This window comes from Gordionus sp. m RMFG-2023, chromosome 1 (genome assembly GCF_954871325.1).
Source record: "Gordionus sp. m RMFG-2023 chromosome 1, tfGorSpeb1-WG-v2, whole genome shotgun sequence".
Classification (NCBI taxonomy): Eukaryota; Metazoa; Nematomorpha; class Gordioida; order Chordodea; family Parachordodidae; genus Gordionus; species Gordionus sp. m RMFG-2023.
In genome coordinates, this window is record NC_088775.1 from 52,288,185 (window position 1) to 52,309,655 (window position 21,471).

General features: G+C 25.0%; 1 protein-coding gene across 1 annotated transcript; it reads right to left on the minus strand.

The window, feature by feature from the left end:
- Window positions 1-226: 226 nt before the first annotated feature.
- On the minus strand, window positions 227-21,164 carry LOC135931215 (eukaryotic translation initiation factor 4E-like). Its single transcript, XM_065468170.1, has 7 exons — window positions 21,096-21,164; window positions 20,870-21,045; window positions 20,763-20,826; window positions 20,611-20,721; window positions 12,701-12,840; window positions 12,553-12,607; window positions 227-590 (listed from the first exon to the last, which is right to left on the minus strand). Exons 1-7 carry the CDS (start codon window positions 21,096-21,098, stop codon window positions 513-515), a joined length of 627 nt encoding a protein of 208 aa, XP_065324242.1. The 5' UTR covers window positions 21,099-21,164; the 3' UTR covers window positions 227-512.
- Between the last annotated feature and the right edge of the window lie 307 nt (window positions 21,165-21,471).

Consider the following 21,471-nt stretch of genomic DNA (forward strand, 5'->3'; position numbering starts at 1 on the left):
ATAAATTACAAATCAGTGTATAAAAATGTTAAAAAGATGTTTATCTTAAAAATAATATGTTTCCAAGAATTTGTCCATATAAGGATAAATATATATTTCATTATTATATTTTATCAATATAGTGAAAAATTTCGGAATAATTTTTCATTAAATAGAAATTTCAGATTCTCCTGTTATTCTTGCAGGGTTATCTGCGTATTAAGGCCTATATAAAATAATTGATTCATTATTTATATAATCGAATTTTATTAATTATCGTAAAATCGTTATAAATTAGGTCGAATTCCCGCTACAAAAATAGGTATGTATAAGTAAGAATATAAAATAAGAACTTAGTAGATATTTTGTAACGTGTGCATGGCATAATTAATTCTCTTCTTAGATAAAACTATTTTTTTTAAGATGTATTGAAAAACTTTAAAAGAAAAATATACAATTTATATGATAATTTGACATAACATAGTATTATTACAATGTGCAAAACAAATCATTAATTGTCGGTTTGAGCTTCATTAACAAGAAAATAAAAACTGTTCTGTCCTAAATCTATTTTCGTTAGAGATGGCCGCAGCATATTGATCTCTATGAGCCTTGTATTTATAAAATAAAATATCATTATAATTTTTAAAGATAATTTGTATTCTAATTAGAGTTTACTAAATCCTAAATAGTGTGATTATGGAAAATGAAAAGTTTAGTCCGGACTAGGAAAACTGAAGACCCGAAGGAACCGACTTTAAAAAATGATTGACCTTTAAAAAATTTTAAAGCTATTTATGAGATTTTAGTATTTTTTAATATTAATAATATATATTTTGCAGTTATATTTATAAAAATTTTAATTACTATTTATTAAATAATAAAATTAAATATTTCCGCAATATTCTGTTTATTTATAAAAATAAATTTAAATATATAATAATAAATCAGTCTTTAATAAATTTTTCTCAAAAATCAAAATAGCTTAAATATTTTCTTAATAATAATGAGTAAAGGTCTGCATTTGGCGGGTTTTAAGCCCGCCCATCTAAGGGTGGGCGGGCGAACGGGTTATATTTTTTAAAGAACGGGTGGGCGGTGGGGTTAATAAAAATATTTGAATTAATGGCGGGTGGGTGGGCCGGTTGAAAAATTTACAACTTTTATTTGTTATCTAAAATCATTTATGTAAATATTTTAAAAAATGAATGATCCATTAAATTTAAACATTTTTAATACCAATCGATATGAGGATGTGTTGATATCGAAAACATGTATTTATTTGCATGGAAGAATATAACATCAACGTGGATGAAAATCTGATTTTACCGTCTCCAAAATCCAATAGAATTCAATTAAAGGTATTAAATTATAAATACAATGTTTGAAATAGATAGTATCCACGTCAAAATTAACAACAACAGATGGGAATATGTGACTGTTACAGAGAGAAAATATTTAAATCTTGAAGTAGCGAGTTTTTGTATAATTTAGCAAGATTTTGGGTTGATAAGTTTAGTTTATTACCATTTATAAACAAATTTATTACTAATGGTTTCACTTTTATTTAAATCCCTCACAGTAGAAGATAGAGGTCTGCATTGGGCGGGTTTTTGGACCAAAAGCCCGCCCATCCAATGTTTTAAAAAAGATTTAACCCGCCCGCCCATTATTTATAAAAAAAATTTAACCCAACCCCGCTTATAAAATTTAATTATGGTCATTCTTTCATTTTTTAAGCATCTAATAAAAATATTTCAGCATTACACCTCTACAAAAAGTTTATAATTTAGGAAATTAATATAAGTATAAAAATAATCAATGTAAATTATGGACAATTTATTTGATCAAATTGAATATTTATGAAAAAAATATAAATGTAAAATTAATATTATATGTAATTATAATGCAAAAATAATAATGAATCGACATTTTCTGGATTCAAACACGTTCTTCTTTGTTCTAAAAATCTTCCAGTAATGCTAAATCCGCGTTCGGAAGAAGCACTAGAAAAGTTTTATTACATTCCCATAAAAGGAAATTTTTAAGACAAAAATGTTTATTTATTCTAAGAAAAAAGTTTTATTGTTGTGTTTATTACATAATATAGTTAGGTAAATGTTCTTCACTTAAAAAACGATTGGTACAATAAAAAAGGAAATATTGTAATAGATCATTTAAACAATTATATTTTTTAGTTTGTTTTTGAACAAAAATTTTAAATTTCCTTAACCCGTCCGCCCATTGATTAAATTTCTTAACCCGCCCATAGTTTCAATTTTTTTTGACCCGCCCGCCTGCCCATTCTTGAAAATTTTTTTACCCGCCCAGTTTACTTTGGTGAAAACGGCAAGAAAACGATTTATCGAAGCTTTCAAGATTAACCAGTGCTTCTTCTGATGAGGAATTAACATTGCTGGAAGGTTTATAGAACAAATAGGGTCCATGTCAAATCAATCACTTTTCGGCCGACCACTTTTGATTTCGATAAAAAATTGTAGGCTGGTTATATATGTTCCCATTAGATTATAAACAAAATTTTAGCGCATTAGCAACTATATTAGTGGAGATAATCGGGGTTAAAGGTCCAAAAAACGTCTTTTTTTGCTTTTTACTGATGTTAAATAATTAGTTTTTAATTTAAAACTAAATATGATCAAATATTGAATCTAATATCAATAGCTAAGTTAATAATTGATAATTATGGCGAAAACATCAAAATTAATTTTTTTTAAAATATGGTTCATCTTATGGTCAGTTGAAAATTTGAAATCAATATTTCGAAATGAATATGATTTCCTATTTTTAATTTTTTTAAGAAATATTATATGTTTACTATTTTTTTTAATAATTTATTCAACAATTAGCATGGCTGGATATTTATTTAAAAAAATATTGCGATTTTTATACTTTAAAAAAATAGATGGCGCTATATATAATAGTTTTAATATGTAATTTATTTTTTTTATTGATTAAAAATATTTTAATGTATATATATCATACTAAATCGATTACAATGTGCATTATATATATTTATTTGTAATTCAGATTATGAAATTTTTAAAATCTTCACAAATTATGAATAATTAAGATAGTTTATAATTAATTAAATATAACTTCATCTCAAGGAATACAAAGTCTGGCTAGCTTGTGAGATTTCTTCAAAAGATAATATATATGTTCGACTGGTGGGAGTAGAAGGATTGACCAGCGAGAGAATATGAGATTTAGGCAACACTAAAATATCATCTTTCAATGGAAATTTAAATAAGACTGAAGGTCCACAAGGGTGTAAAAATCGGATTTTTACTTCTTCATTTGTATTATTTTTATCGATTATAAATCCTAACTACCATTTATCATCATATACACATGTTACATATCAATTAATATTTTTAAATATAATTTTCTCATTTAAAAACGAAACTTGTTTTATATTACATTTTTTGGAATTTGAATATATTTTGGTTTTTAGTCTATTTTGATCAATGGGAATAACCTCGTGAATTTTTTGGGTTCCATGTATTGGCAGTGCAGAATTAAATCTTTTATGAAGGGCTAATTCCCCTTCGATATATTCTTGATTAGATATATATTCAAATTGAAATCCATTAATATTTTCTTTAGCATAATTATATAATACTAATGGGGTTAGGATTTGATTTTTATTTGGTCTTTGAAAACTGCTCTGGCAACTAATCTTTTGAGAGTTCCTCCGATATCGTCACATGCATATTTGCCGTGAGCAGTGGCAAAGAAATGCCATTCGGCAGGAATTTTAATATCGTATTTATGAAGGCATATGTTCCGAAAATTTTGCGATTCTTGTATTGAGACGCGGCACCATCTGAAAAATATATTATTTTTTCTGTTAGAAATAAATTTGGCTGTTAAGAAATTAATAAATTTTTTTTGATAAATATGGACTGCACTAGTATTATGGTTTAATGATTCGGTTATAACAAAATTTATATTTTTTAATCCAGATTTATAATATGCTACAAATGGATGTATAGTGGCCTGCGCGTTTTCCAATGAAATCCCTGAACTTCATCTTGTAAAATGAAGGAATAATTCTCAGAATAATCTAGAAAAATTCCCCATCTTTTAAATTTTCTTTGGAATTCTTTAAAAATAAAGTTTGTTGTTTAGCTATAAACGAGTGAGGCAGTAAAATTTGAACTTTTTCTAGTAGGGCATTGATCACAATTTGTTTAACTTTTTGTTATTTTTATCGCTTAAAAATTTTTCGAAATTTTCTTTATCTCTGATTATTTTAATAATTTAAGATAATGACAATTTCATAACATTCTTGGTCTTGTTGTGTGTATGACTTAGTCTGGGGGATGGGGTGGAGAGGGGGGGGGGGGTAGGCCTAGTAATTAATGTGATTTTCAATTTTTCCCATAATAATTTTCCTGCACTCCTTTAATCCTGCTTTTTTATTCGTGTGCTAGTTGGATTTTTTAATTATTTTTAATTTACATTGAAATATTAAAAAAATTATTAAAATTTTTTATCCTGCGAATATCTCAGGGGAATAAGGTTTACTAAGTTATATAATCGAAAATAAAAAAATGAATTTTAACATATTAAAACTATTATATAAAGCGCCATCTATTTTTTTAAAGTATAAAAATCGCAATATTTTTTAAATAAATATCCAGCCATGCTAATTGTTGAAGAAATTATTAAAAAAATAGTAAACGGATAATATTTCTTAAAAAAATTAAAAATCGGAGATCATATTCATTTCGAAATATTAATTTCAAATTTTCAACTGACCATAAGATGATCCATATTTTTTAAAAAAATAATTTTAATGTTTTCGCCATAATTATCAATTATTAACTTAGCTATTGATATTAGATTCAATATTTGATCATATTTAGTTTTAAATTAAAAACTAATTATTTAACATCAGTAAAAAGCAAAAAAAGACTTTTTGGACCTTTAACCCCGATTATCTCCGCTAATATAGTTGCTAATGCGCTAAAATTTTGTTTATAATCTAATGGGATATATAACCAGTCTACAATTCCTTATCGAAACTGAAAGGGGTCGACCTAAAATCTTGATTTTTTTGCTCATTTGACATGGAATGACCCAAAAGGAACGTGCGTGAATCCAAAATATGTGGATTCATTGTTATTTTTGCATTATAATTAGAAATAACATCAATAAATGTTAATTTTATATTTATATTTTATTAAATCAAATAAATTCCTTATCCGTAATTTAAATTGAATATTTTTTTGCTCAATATAGCAATTTTCTAAATTATAAAACGGTAAACTGAATAATTTTTTTAATTAGATTTTTAAAAAATTGAGAGAATGAGCTATTTAAATTTTATGGGAAGCATGGATTAATTTTTTTTATGTAATCGGAAGGGTAAAAAATGTTAAAATAATGGGCGGGCGGGCGAGCGGGTAAAGAATTTTAGACTCATGGGGGCCGGGTATATTTTTAAAATCTATGGGCGAGTTAATTTTTTTTTTTAAATATTGGACGGGCTTGTGGGCCAAAAATCCGCCTATTGCAGACCTCTAATAATGACTACCTAACGTTATTGTCCCTTGATTCTAGATTCCTTAAGGAATACCATGAAACCTTTCCCGCAAAATTTATTATGAAAAGATATTTCTGATAAAACAATATCGCAAGTGTATTACCGAAAATGCATTATAGCGAAAACATAACCGTGAATGCATAACGTGAACGTATTACGAAGAAATCAATATCGCGAATGAATTATATCGAAATTAATATCGAGAATGCATTAGACTATGCCTTCGCAAGCAGTTAAAAATTCGCATATTCGCGCATTTAAATTTGAAAAGAATATAAACAGACGTGAGTGACTTAGCAAATATTCGTGCATTTTCGTAATTTCACGTAACATTTTTAGTTTGAAAAATTATACGATAAGTATCTTAGCAAATATTTGCGCATTTAAAAAAAGAATTTTTTTTTCGTCAAAATTCATTTATTGCATTTTTGTGAATTCGCAATTTAAGGCAGCATTTTTAGTTTGAAAAAATTATGAATCAAATTTTTATAAACTTACTATCCTAATATTTAATTTTAGATAAATTTGATATTGAAGATATAACACAATCCAAATGTATAGTGATAAGCATAAAAAAATTTTAGAAGTTTCAAGAAATAACTACAAAGCATAATATGTCAGGTTATGTTATATTAACAATTAGATACTGATTATTTAAATTATTAGTATTAAAGGTTAAATTAAAATATAAAAGCTTAAAAGACACATTTATGTAAATCTAATATAGATCTAAGTCATAGTGATGGTGTTTTCTTTGAGGAAGAGGTTATTAATTACATAACATAAATTTGTCATGTCATTATCAATCTGTTATGAGTGAAAAAAATAGTGCAAGCACTGATAAAGGTGTATAATAAATTACATTTAATAATATAATTAATTTTAGGTAAACCCCACTATTCATATTCCTAAATAATAAAACATAATGAAAAAATTTTAGAATTAGAAAAGGAGAAATTGAAAATGATTAAGAAAAATATACTAAAAGAGGAGGACGAAATGGCCAATTTTATTGAAGGCTTTAAATAAGATTTCTCTTCAATGGATAATTTACAGAAATGAAATATTTAAAACAATATAGATTATTGAAAATCGTAATGTTTTAATATAATTATATTTTGTTGATTATAGAAAATCTAAATGTTTTATTATAATTTCCAAATAATGATCAATCAATATAATATTTTTGTTTATTTAATTATTAATTGCCAAATAAATATAAATGAATTAATATTGTTATTGAATTTTCCTTATTAAATTCTAATGTTTTTAATAAAATTCTAAATTTTGAACTAGGAATGCCAAATACCTATTCTACTATTAAAAAAAAACCCATTTTACTAAATATTTGTTTATAAAAAAAATTGAATAATAGAAATTAAAAAAATGAAATGTGCTTAAATTAAAAACAGATGTTATTAGGTCAAAGCCTTATAGTTGGGATATGCCGATATTTCACCTATTTTAAAATATCGGTCATCGGCGAATATTATAAAATTTGCCTATCCTATCCTATATAAAATGGCGTCTTTCACAAAAATAAAATGTTATAAAATTTTTAAAAAAAGTTATATGTAAAATCATTTATTTTTATAAATAAAATCGAAATCCATTTTTATGTTTATTTTTTTAATAATAATTAAAATAAACATTCTGCCATGAGGTAAAATTGTTACATTGTAACCCGTGAGCATTAAGGGTATTAGAAATATCAAAATTTAAATTTGTGATAGGAATCATATTGGGTAAAATTAAAAATAGAGATTCTTCAAAATTTTTGAATTTTAAATATGGGCTAGACATTGGCCTCAAAAATTTGTTTTGCAGACACAGCTAGGCCTGATTAAAAACCACGTCCCATGCAACTTTCATAAAATTTAGCCATTTATTTCTATTGTAATTTAATAACAATGTCTTAAATTTAATTTTATATTCCATTTATTTCTATTGCAATTTAATAACAATATCTTAAATTTAATTTTATATTTGTGATAGAAATTATGGGTAAAATTTAAAATAGATGTGCTTGAAAATTTTTTAATTTTAAATATGGACCATACATTGGCCTGAAATTTATTTTCTCAAACCTGGCCAACCCATAATAATTTTGTAATTTCCCCAAGCCTGGAGATAGGTAAATCTCTGAAAACCATATTGTTGGGAAAATTTTCTCAAGCCTGCCAAAGGCCATAATAATTTTGTTAGTTGAGAACTGAAATAAAATATATAAAAGTCATAATTCATTTAAAAATAAAGTCAGAATATGAAAGTTGCATGGGACTTGGTTTTTTGATCAGGCCTGGCTATGACTGCAAGAAAATATTTTTAGGCCAATGTATAACCCTTATTTAAAATTCAAAAATGTTAAAGCATCTCTATTTTAAATTTTATCCAATATGATTTCCATCACAAATTTAAATTTTGATATTTCTAATACATGCTTACGGTATACATTGCAACAATTTTACCTCTTTTTCTCCTAAATTTTAATATTTATATAAAATTTATTAATAAAGTATATTTAGTACCATACACACAAACTTTACCCTTAAACGTCAGCTAGTATGTTAATAAATGGCAGAATTTTAAAAATATCCGCTATTAATTAATATATATCAGAGACCTGCAGGCCCGGCCCTAAACCCGGCCCAGGCCGTATTTTAAATTTTTTAAATATACCCGGGCCGGGCCTAAAAAATTTTTTTTAAACATATCCGGGCCGGGCCGGGCTTAAGATTGTTATACCCGGGCCGGGCCGGGCCTTAATATTTTTTATAAAAATTTTTACATTATGAGTTAATGGTTATAAGATTATATTATAGTTATGATTAATATAATATTGGGTGATGGTTAACACTACCTAACAACCCACAGATCGATCTAATTATTAATTTCCTGCAAATTTATTCAAAGTATTAATATATTTTTTTATAATTCATATCTAAATTTTTACAACATATTTTACCAAAACAATCAAATAAAGGAATATCTTAAATAAGCCCCAATATTCAAGTATTAATATATTTTTTTATAATTCATATCTAAATTTTTAGAATATATTTTACCAAAACAATCAAATAAAAGATTATCACTTCTTAAAGTTTGTAATTGATTTCTTAATATAGAGCATTTTTTAATTGAATTTGTTTTACACAAGTATCATTTTATTTCTTTTTCTCTGTCCCAAATTCAAGCAATTACGTATGTAGTCAGGGACAGATCGCAAAATGACGGAAAACTATATAAAAGATTATATTAAATTAAAAGAGGCTCAGGAAGTAAATGAAATACCATCGACCAGTCAAATTACGATTGTTGTTAAACAAACTGAATCGTTTTATGATAAATGGGGCGATGGTAATTCTGGTAATATGTCAATACCCGATGATGAATATTATAATTACATAAATAATAGATAAAACATTTAAGGTGGATAATTTGTTAGAGTGGTGGGCGGCTAATCCAAGCGAATTTCCAATTTTAGCAAAATTGGCAATTCCTGCTTTAAGTGCAAGCTTTGAGCAGAATTTTTCCACTACTGGGAGAATTCTTGAAGAAAGAAGAAGTAATCTTCAACCTGAAAAGGTAGATATGCTTCTCTTTCTTCATGATAATTTGTGAATTTTTAATATCTTTCTTGAGTATAGGGTTTCGTCAATCATGCTGGTTTTTTACTTTGCAAACTGTCAAATATTTATTGCATTTATTATATTTACCTTGAGTCATGAAAGTTTTTAATCCAACATTTTTCTTTATTTTTTTTTATTATATAATACAATAATCTTCTTTTGTTAAAAATTTATATTATAAAATAAATTATATTAATATTGTGCAATTAGATTATATTTTCAAAATACTATTTATTATACATGCATTTTTTTAAATAGCGATTTATTTTTATTTTATAAATTAAATAGTAAATTAAATACAATATATTATATTCTCAAAATATTTTCCATTTTTATAAATTAAATATTAGTTTTATTTTTTTTAAATGTAATATAAAATATAGTATATGACAAATATTATTACCATTTTTATGAATATTAGTTTTATTTTTATAAATGCAATATAAAATATAGTATATGCTCAAAATATCAATTTTTATAAATAACAGTTTTATAATTTTTATATATTCAAATATAATATTCTCAAAATATTAGCTTTTTACATGTATTTTTAAATAATAAGCGATAATACTCGCTGAAAAATATGGTAAAATACCTCATAGGTGAATTTTTGTATATACCACGTCGAATATAATTTTAAAAAATTCCGAGCCGGGCCTGAAATTTTTAAATCCGGGCCGGGCCGGGCCGTAAAAAATTTTTTAAAAAAATATCCGGGCCGGGCTTAAAAAATTTAAAACCGGGCCAGGCCGTGCAAATGGTACCTCTGCAGGTCTCTGATATATATATAGAAACAAAAATTTATATTAATTATTAATAATTTTCCCTCTTCTACATTTTGGAATATATAGGTCTTCATATTTCTAAAATAATTCTTTGCATTCTCCTATTACTCTCTCCATGCTCTATAATGAATAAACACATTTTTAATGGGATTAAAATAAGGGCTGTATAATGGTAAATATTTTATTGTATGCTCTCTCCTTTCTATCAATTCTCTAAGTGTATGGTTATGTAAAAATGGAACATTATCCATCAAAAAATCATATTACTTTCTTCAAAATGATTAAGTATTTTAACAAAGTTGCTAAAGTGTATAGCATTGCAGGGACATCAATTCAAATCTAAATATTACCGCAATCGTGAGAGCAGCAGTGATCCCTTGAAAATTTTTAATAGCCTTTTCATGTATTAGTGAATATCCATATAACTGTCTCGGTGATATTTAAAATCCACTCTCATAGATAAATTTTTCTTTCATATAGGCTACGTCCACAAACTAATTCGCGTATTTTTTGAGATTCTGCATATTCTCTTTTTTAAAACAACACCTAAAATAGTAACCTTATTGATATTTCTACATCATATTTTTCTTTAATCATCTCACATAACTTTTTTTTAAGGATAAAGTGAAATTCAAATATATATATTAATATTTTTCCTGTTCTTGATTTAATTTTTTGCGCGCAAGTAAGCCTCCTTTGGGTAAACTATATATTATTCCATTTAAACCAATGCATAAATCATATTGACCATTCTTTGGTCGATATATTTGTAGCATGCCTCCCGAATTCCCTCCTAAACAGTTAATTTCTAAAGATTTTGTACTAGTTTTATAACATTCCTCTTTGTAAAATCAAAAAACTTTCATATAAGATTTTTATTAATAAATATGTCCTATCTTGTTTGAATCAGATTGCCCTACTCTTTCTAACCGTTTTACTTGGTACTCACTTCCACCTAAACTTGAGCAATCCCAGCGAACCATACATTCCGCTAAGCATGTGGTTTTGAGAAACATTCCTTTGGACACTTGAAACGGTTTCTCATTCTTCTTTAAATAATAGATCAACATGGCATGTCTACTATCTATGTTAGATTGAATTATAGGCATACAATCAACAAGGGAACGCACATAAATTTACCGCATATCCCAATCCATTTCAGTCTAAATATTCTTCACAATTTCTGAGTTTTCTTAGTAATTGCCTTGTCCTATCCCTGTTTTAATTTCATTATTTACATCAATATCCATAGATTGATTATAATGTCCTTGTTTAGATTATAAAATTATCGATAATTATTGAATTTTCATGATTTTGGATAAGAGTAGCATTATTTAAGGTATACAGATTATCAGAGAAAATCTAATATTTATTATAAAATTGTTCATAGTTTCATATCATATGATAACTAAATTAAATTTATAACAAAACAATACCTCAAAATAGATTAAATCTTTCATTTTAATAAAAGAAAATAATAGGAATTTTTGATGATAAAAATCTTGGCCTACAGAAATATTTGCCAAAAAATATCAAAAAAAGGAACATCAGTCACGAGGTTTTAATAACATAATAAAATAATAATTTGTATTTATTATTTTTTAAAAATATTCAAAAACAAGTATTTTGAAAAATATCCGTTACGAGGTTTTGATGACTTGTTTTTTATTCGTTTTAAAATACGTGGTTATATTAGATGATAGCTGACTTATAGAACCCATTATTCGAAAATAACGCATTTTAAAAAAAATTCTATTTAAGTCTTGCAATGGTGACGACGATATATATGATTATGTTTTATTAATTTACATATCGTTTAGTATTATAGTTCAAATTTATTTATTTTTTAAAAAAAGCCAAACGATTAATTTAATTCAAAAAATTGTAGTAAGCTAATTTGATATGCAAAAATATTAATTCAAAAAACTGATTGCCAAAGAGAAATAAAAATCAAGTGAAATTTAAAATATAAAAATATAAGGAGAAAAAAATTATAAAATTCAAAAATTATTAAGGAAAAAAGGAAATTGTTTAACAAAAATAGAGAAGTGAAGAAAAATGACAGGCAAAATAAATAATTTATTTTTAAAAAGAAAAAAAAAGGATGATCAAAAATGAGAAAAGATTAAAAATGATTTAATCGCAAAAGGGTAGAAATAAAATAAAAGGGAAAAATAAAAAATTTAAGAAAAATTGATAAGAAATTTTTTTAAATATATTTTAAAAAATTTTTTGGAATTGAAATTTCCTTTTTTGATTAGGCCTCTTTTTTTGTTTGTCACTTTCCCTTTTTAGATTGAATATTTATCTTTTTGATCGGTTCCTAGGCTTTGGTACTTTCCCTAATTGATATTTTACATTTTTTGATCCAACCTTTTCCTTTTTGATCGGACCTTTTTCTTTTTGATTGACATTTTTCCCTTTTCGAGTAGGAAGCCATATTGTATCTTTGACCTTCAATCAGTGTTGAGTTGATTAAGAAATGTATCAAACAATTAATATTAATTTAAATATAACAAATCAAATGTAAATTTTAAGGCTAAAAATAATATTCCCTAGACATAATAAAATAAATTTTATCGTATACCCTGAAATTCATTTTGACCTCAGAAGGCAAGTTGAGTTTTTCCCTAATTCTTCTCCTAACAAAATTTTTTTAATTAGTATGATGTTAAAATAAAATAATTTATAACAATGTAATCAATATCTACTATCATAAATTAAAATAAGTTTACCCAATAATCATAATGCTCTTATCGTCAGAAGCATCATTTGCCCATAGAGAAATTTTTTTATTTTTCCCCCTCATTTGAATCACACAACCATTTATCATATCTCCAAGCTCATCAAATCCTTCTCCTATCATCAATAGTAACTATTTTTTAATTTAAATTATTAAACATTATATTATATATCACTTTTCCCGATAAGATTAAATTTTTTCATAAATCAATAAGTATATCATGTCAACTTAATACTTATGGAATTGATGTTCAAAAAATAATTTACTCCAATTAATTTTATAAAAGGGTATTGGAAAATTTTAAATTAAAAGTTTAGATAAGAAAAAAACATTAGATAAGAGTGGGGTTAGGTAAACCCCGAGGCTTGGCAAACCATTTAATCTCATTTTAAAATTAAATACACCAGAAGGTTAAAATTTTATCTTATTATAGTTTTTATTAGTTTATATCTATAGACAAAAAATCTTTTGAAATAATTAATTATTAAAAATTTTATTTAAGAAATAAAATATTAAAATTTTAAGATTTTTACATGACAGATTTTTAATTTTTATTATAATATACAATCATTGATATGTAATTTAAAATTTACAGCAAAGTTTAAACACTTTTCCATAATTTTGTAATATTCTGAGTATTTATTATGTCTAGATATTATTTAAATCATAAATAGTAAATTGCTAGCGGGACCTGCTAAATCATACACATCAATCCATTTGAATGATTTTTTTAGTAATTATTACATTATCTAATATGGTGCGAAAATACAAATCCAACAAAATTTATTAATAATGTAATTAGGCTATTAAAGTATATGAAAATTGTAAATCAACCAGGATTAATAAAACAGGTAAATTTATTTAATATTATCTGTCTTATTTTTAAAATATAAATCAATTTTATGTAAATATTTTTATTAGGGCTGTGCCGATCCACATATTTATCACTGATCCGATCCTATATTGGTTCAAAACCAATCATATATTTATATTGATTTTTCACCACCCCCCTTTGAACCAAATGCAATTAAGAAATCAATATTTTTTATGCAAAAATTAGAATTATGCATTTAATTTATTTTATATCTACAAAAATTTTAAAAGTTTACGGATATTGGTATTAAATGAATTTTTCATTATTCCTCCCCGTGAAATTAGAATTCCGTAATAATGCATTTTGCAAAATTACTTCATCTTTTGAAAAATATTTCCATAATTCAGATACCATATTTTAAAAAAATAAAACTTTGGGTGTTCCTTTCTATTTTTATAAAAAAAACTTTTAAAATACTATAAATCTATTTAAAAAATAAATAACATTTAAAGGAGGGGGGGGGGGGGGTGTTGTGCATTTGCAGTTTAAAAAAATAATTATTTAGAAAATATTATTAAAATATACATAAAATAAAAAAAGAAAAGAAAAGTAAAAAGATCGGATCGGATCGGGTTTTTTACAGGTATCGGTCCGATCCGATATTTAATACGGCACAGCCCTAATTTTTATTAAATGTAATTTGTAATTATTATGAAATACAGTATTATTGGGTTATCGCAACTTTTGGGGGGGGGGGAGAATTTTTTTGATAATATATCAATTTTTTAGTTAAGATATTTTAAAAAAGTTTTTTCTACAAATTTTTATTTTAAAAAAGCTTTTTCTACAAAATTTTGGATTAGGGGTAAAATATAGGAATTCTTAATTCCGTAGCGTATATATATGCGGGAGTGAGGGGGGTAGAAGAATTTTGCCTACAAATTTAATTTTTGATTTAAGATATTTTAAAGTTTTTTCACAAATATTTATTTAAGATATTTTAGAATAGTTTTTTCACAAATATTTATTTAAGATATTTTAAAAAGGTTTATCTACTATATTTAAAATATTTTAAAAAAGTTTTTTCTACAAAATTTTGTATTAGGGATAAAATCTAGGAATTCTTAATTCCGCAGCGTTTATATATGGGGGAGGAGTGGGGGGAGGTAGAATTTATCGGTGACATATGTCGAGAGACAAATGAAATATTTCTAACTGCTACAAGGGATCAAGATACAACACTACTAGTGGTTAAAGATAATGTAATGCAGATTCGACGATAATGACTGACTCGTGGTTAGGGTATGTAAATATATTTTTTCGGTAAATCAAAAGTGGTAATAAACTTAAATCTATTTATCTTAGATATAATAGGTTAGAACAAACCAATTATTTCCACTATCGAGTCAATCATTCGCAAAATTTTATTGATCCAAATGACAGATCAATCAGCACCCAAGAAGTCGAAAGGCTTTGGCGGGATCTAAAAGCTAACTATAAAAGGATAGGGATAACATTCATGAATATCTATTAGAATATAGATATTTTAGAAAATTTCGACTGTTAAATCGTTTTGATATTTTTATTCATTTTATAAATGACTATAAATTTCAATAATATATTTCAATTTAATGAATAAAATTGAGTTATTTAATACTATATTTCGTGTATAAATTTTAATACTATATTTCGAATCATTTAAACTTCAAAGGTGTGGTCTATTTTACCCCTATTAAATAAAACATATATAAAAGCTGCGGAATTAAAATTCCTATATTTTAGACCTAATACAAAATTTTGTAGAAAAAACTTTTTTAAAATATCTTAAATAAAAATTTGTAGAAAAACTTATTTAAATTAAATAAAAATTTGTAGAAAAATATCTTAAATAAAAAATTGATATATTAATTTCAAAAAAAAAACAAAAAAAAATATAAAAAAGTAACATTAAAAAAATAAACGAAAGTGGCGATAACCTATCAAACTTTATGAGACATTACAAGAGAGATCAAGAAAGTGCCACATTTTCTAGTGTAGGACAAAATAAACAGGATATTCAGAGGAAAAATAGGGAAAGATAAATAAATATCTGATCCAACCTATCCAAATTTTTTATTTCAATTAAAAAGATATAAATTTATTCTTCATTATTTTACATTGTTTTTAGATTAAAATATTAGGATTCCACATGGTAATAAATATGAGAAAAAATTTCCTAAATCTTGGAAAGACAATTCAATGGCTGGCCATGACAGGTACTATGGGATTATGTTAAGGAATCCTAATCTCTCCACAAGGTCCCCTGAGGCTAATAGTATGGCTAGGGCAACTGAATTTAATGAAGAAAATTTTATATACTTTTTTAATTTATATAAAGATTTATTTAATGATTTGTTAAGTAAATAATTCCACCAATATTTCTTTTTCCCAGGAAAAAATATCATGACTATTTTGTTTGTCCAAATATAAATTTATCTCTTAAAGCTGTATTCAAATATTCTCCGAACTCACAAGTCGTTGATAATTTCCGAAGATTTTGTATAGAGTATATTAATATTTTCTTATTTTTTTTTTATTATATTATAAAAATTATATCTCTCTACAAATATAGTAGGTTTGGGATCAAAAAATTTGACTAAAATATTATGTATTTCTAATACATCTTTGTTTCCCAGAATATCAGGAGCATATAAATTTACCAGTATTTTGTAAATAACATATCATATGATTGTTATTAAAAGTTATTTTTTTGTGATGATGTTAAAATTGGTTGTAGGGTTTTAAATTCTTTAAATGAGTCAGTCTTTGTAGCACATTGAATCCATTAGTTTTAATTGACTGTCATTTTTGTATTATCCTGAAATAATATTTGTAGTATCTTAATAATAATTAGCATCTTGTATTCATATATAAAAAGCAACTAAAAAATACTATATTTCATTTTAAATTCCACTATATATAAATATAATTATCTATTTTTACTGCCGATATTAAATATCGGATCGGATCGACACCGATATTTAGCGTTTTCAAAAAATAACGGTTCGGGCCGATACCTGAAAAAACAGATTCGATCCGATCTCTTTACTTTTTTTGTTATTTTATGTTATATATATTTATATAGTTTATTTTACATCATTATAATATTTCAAAAGATTTTTTATTTATTTTTATAAAAAATGAAAGATTCTAAATCTTTTTTTCTTTAAATTTAAATAATTTATAATTTATTTTTAAAACAATTACATGCACAACACCCCCTAAATTTTATCTATTTAAATTGAAAAACAAAAAGAAACTAGTAACAAATAGAATAATTAAATAGAGAGTAATCTAGATGACCTGCGATACTTAGACAAGAAATATTTAAAAGAATCTTTAAATCTAAACTGTATAATAACATATTTATCAATTTTATCTAGTATTGTTTGGTTTGGTTATGATTGACCCATTTGTTTGGGTGGTGTCTTATTATTTATCAAACCCAGCAAAAGGTTCGGTTCCTAATATTTTAAAAATGTTAATTTAATGTGTTCATTTAGTTAAATCTAATAACATAGATATTATTATTATACCCCATGTGTATCCACTTGACTATTGGACAATTAATTTAAATATTACAATTTCATCATTCATACCAACATATATATATAATAAAATAAAATGGATACATTATTAAATTTTTTTTTTTAATAATAAAAATTAAATTAAATGCATAATTCATTTTTTGCATAGATAATATGGATTTTTTAATAATTACATTTGGTTCAAAGGGGGTGGTAAAAAATCAATATAAATATCGAATCTGTTTTGAACCAATATCAGATCGAATCGGTGAAAAATATGTGGATTAGCAGAGCCCTAATTTTTACGTGTGTATTATATAAAAAATAAAAATAATAACAAATATTACAGTTCAGTAAAATGTTAATATATAACAATATAAGCTTTCTTTAGGTTAGGATGCTCTATTATCTAACATTATTTAATATTTCTTGATAATTGTTGACTAACACTATAGAGTGGCTATCATTCGAATAACAGAAAATAATTTTTTCATTTAAAGATTTCTAGGTCTATAGGTATTTTTTTCATAAATTTTTTGGTCAAATAGATATTTTTCCATTTGATTTATTGGATTGGGATCTATATAACAACACCCATCTCTACAATGGGTAATTCCATGACAAGTCGATCAGTGATTCGGCCGACCATCTCAAAAATAAGTGAAACTTGGCATGTTAGTTATTTATATTGTAAATGTTAATAAAATTCAAATTTTAGAGCTCCAGCTCAACCAGATCAAAAGATATACGCCTTCAAAGAAGGCGTAATGCGTGATTTCATTAAATCATGTTTTTTTTTAAAAAAATATTTAAGAGAGAGTTACAAATTATATATCATTTTATAGTCCTTAAATTTTTATATTGGAAAATATCGAAAAAAAAATTAAAAAATTCCATTCGTATAAAATAAAAAAATTAACAATGAGAAGGATTTTTTTGGGTGTTGATATTCTCTAAAAATGTTTATTACCTTTAAATTAAATTATTTAATAAAACATCTCGATAGCCATTTTTGTTTTTTTATTTTTTTTAAATATTTATTATTTTTATAAATAAAAAACTATAATATATATGGCGTTATATCAAAAAATTTTTATAATATAATATATTTAATAAAAATATGTATTATATTGGTATTAAAATTTAAAAAAATCGATTAATGGATACGGATATGGTTATTAGAACGATATATTTAAAATAAACATATTTTAAAATTTTATATACAAACAATTATAAAAAAAAATACCTCTTGTTTTAATCTTATCCCATAATGCGCTTATTAATAGTATTGCCTGAGGCGATAATTTGTAGGTATGTCCTGTCACTGTTATGGGATCTACTATAGAAGGTGGTGATGGTCCATGGGGATGTAAAAAGGAAATATATCTCCTCAGTAATTTCATTCCTTTTTAGTACTGTGACTATCCACCAAAAATCGTCATAAACACATGTTACGAATCCTTTAATATTGGCACATTAAAAATTATTGGCATTTGAGATATTGATAATTTGAAAGTCCCCTGCATATGTATATATTTTCAAAGGAAATACATCATGTATTTCCCAAGTTCCTGACATGGGGCGAGCTAAATTTTATCTTTCTCGTAGTTTAATCTCTTCTAAATTGTATTGTTTGCTTATATATGTAAAATTTACTGATGGCATGTTTTGTTTTGCAAACTGATATAAATGAACTGCTGTTAAAATGTGTCCAGAACTGGTGTGCGAAGGCTTGAACAGCTGTTAATCTTTTTAATGTTCCGTCAAGGCTGTCACATGGACCTTTTCTATGGGATGTAGCTGAAAAATGTCATTCAGCTGCTACACCAAAATCTGATTCAGATAACACCTATTTATAAATTTCTTCATGTTTTTATATTGCGCAGTGGATCAGAGCTGTAATATATTTTACTTGTTTTTTGCTGAATTGATTGGTCAAAAAATAAAAATAATAGATCTGCAACAGTGAAAGGATACACTCTATAAATTGTGGTCTCAGGAATTTCCATTAATAAGTGCAATAAGATAAAAAATAAGAGATATGTTTTTATAATAGTTTGAATATAAAATTTTAAAATATATATATTTTACAATATAGAATCCTAATAATCATCATATCTATATGGACTACCTGCTTACATATTGCCCCAGGACATCATATTGGTTATACTCAATTGATTTTTTAATTTTAACCCCAATACAATTCATATTTTTATTAAAAATATTATATTATAATAATTTTTGAATATAACGCCATCTATTGGCTATTGAGATTTTTATTAAATAGGTAATAAACATTTTTAGAGAATATCAACACCCAAAAAAAATCTCTTTTCCTAACAAATCTTAATTTTTTATTTTTACCATAAATAAGAAAACACTTGGAATTTTTCAATGTAAAATTTTAAAGGCTATAAAATGATATATAATTTGTAACTCTATCTTAAGCATTTTAAAAAAAAACAAGATTTAATGAAAGCATGCATTGCGCGATTTTTGACTTTGAAGGCATTTGGATCTGAGCTAGCAGTCTAAAATATTGAATTTACTAAAATATACAAAATAGATAACTATCATGCCAAGTTTTATCATTTTAAAGATGGTCATCCACTCGTTTTGGTGATCGATTTGATGTAAAATGACCCCTATTCTAAATAAATTCATGGAAAAAGTTATTAAAAATAACTGTTTGATTTTTATAATATGTAATATATATATGGTAGTGATATAAGCCCAACATCTGCCCCATATTTTTTTTCTAACTATTAGGCCCAATCCAGCCCAAAAATTTTTTTTATTTTTAATAGGTCAGCCCAAATCAATTCAGACTGGTCAGAGATATATAGATTTCCAATATATAACCCAAATTTGGCTAATTTATCAATTTAGTCAATATATGAAGTGTTGGACATTTTATCTTTTTGTTAAAAAATTCCAGACCTAATTTAATATAAAATTAAAAGCCACATCTTCACCCCGAAGGTGCCACTTATAGTATCTGGTGATAATTATAATAATTTCAAGTTAACAATCATATTTTTTAATTAGAAAATTAGACCTGTATTATTATGTATCTTTAAAAAACTAAAATTTCTAAGGCTAATATTTTATAGAAAAGTGGTTTATGAGTTATTAAATATATAAATTTGTATAAAAACTAAATATAACATATAAAACTAAAATATCATGTAATTAAAAATAATGAATGAATATATGATCAAAGGAGGAAAGATTATTTAAATTATTTTTTTTAGAAATATTATTCTAACAAAGTGATAAAAATTATGTAATGGTAGGTAATGAGTTCATGGCATAAAATAATTAACAATAAATTTAATTGGTTAAGATAAAATATTATATAAATATAACAAAAGATACATTTGTAAAAAAATGTGCATTTTATATCTGACACAAATAGTTGATAGCCCTTTCCTATAATATAATTTGGTACCTAAGTAATTAAAACATATGCTAGCATTAAAATTGTTACTAATATATTTTTATATATTGATAATATAAAACTATATTTAGCCAGTATTCATCCACTAGTGAATCATCATATCTATTAATTTCTAAAACCCAGTGACCTCCTGACATGTTTCTTTTATCTTCCCAAATAGGTTTAATTCCTGGCTAAATTATGTTTAAAATATTCAATCAAAATAACAATTTACCTTGAAAATATTATAATCACATTTATAATGCAGTTTGCTGGGCTGTTCAATATGATTATATATACTGTAGTTAAAAAAATATATAAATATGATAAGTTCGGTAATACGCCCAAAAATCTTCAACAGTATCGAAGGAAGTTATTTCTTTGACTCCATCTTCCCAGTCGTGTGTGGCTTTTTCATGCTTATAAAACCAAAATGTCCAAGAATTTTGAAGAGGATGTTTTTCTAAAAGCTGAGTTTTGTTATCTTTAGAAACAGTGGTAGATAACGGGGTTTCGATCTGCAAAGGTAAATTAATAAATATAATATAAACATATTAGTTAGGCTTACCATATTTTTTAAAAATAGAACGTCTTTCTAAATTTTAAATGAATCCTCTAAAAAGATTTAATAGTAAATTATGTTTTTTAAACATTAAATTAAATGACATATATCTTTATTTAAATCTTGTAATTATTTACAATTGTATATTTTATAAAATGAAAAATATATAATTAGTATAAAGAGTAAATGATTACAAAAAAAAAATCATAATAACAAAAGAAGAGAATATTGAGGCATAGATCATAAAATAATGTAAAATACAAAATAAATAAAAGCGGAAGCAGTTATTCAAAACCTCCTTCGCCTAATTATTAGGAGAGATCGAATTAATAAAACAAACATAATTACCATTAAGAATGGCTATTGCGATCCTCTGCCTTAA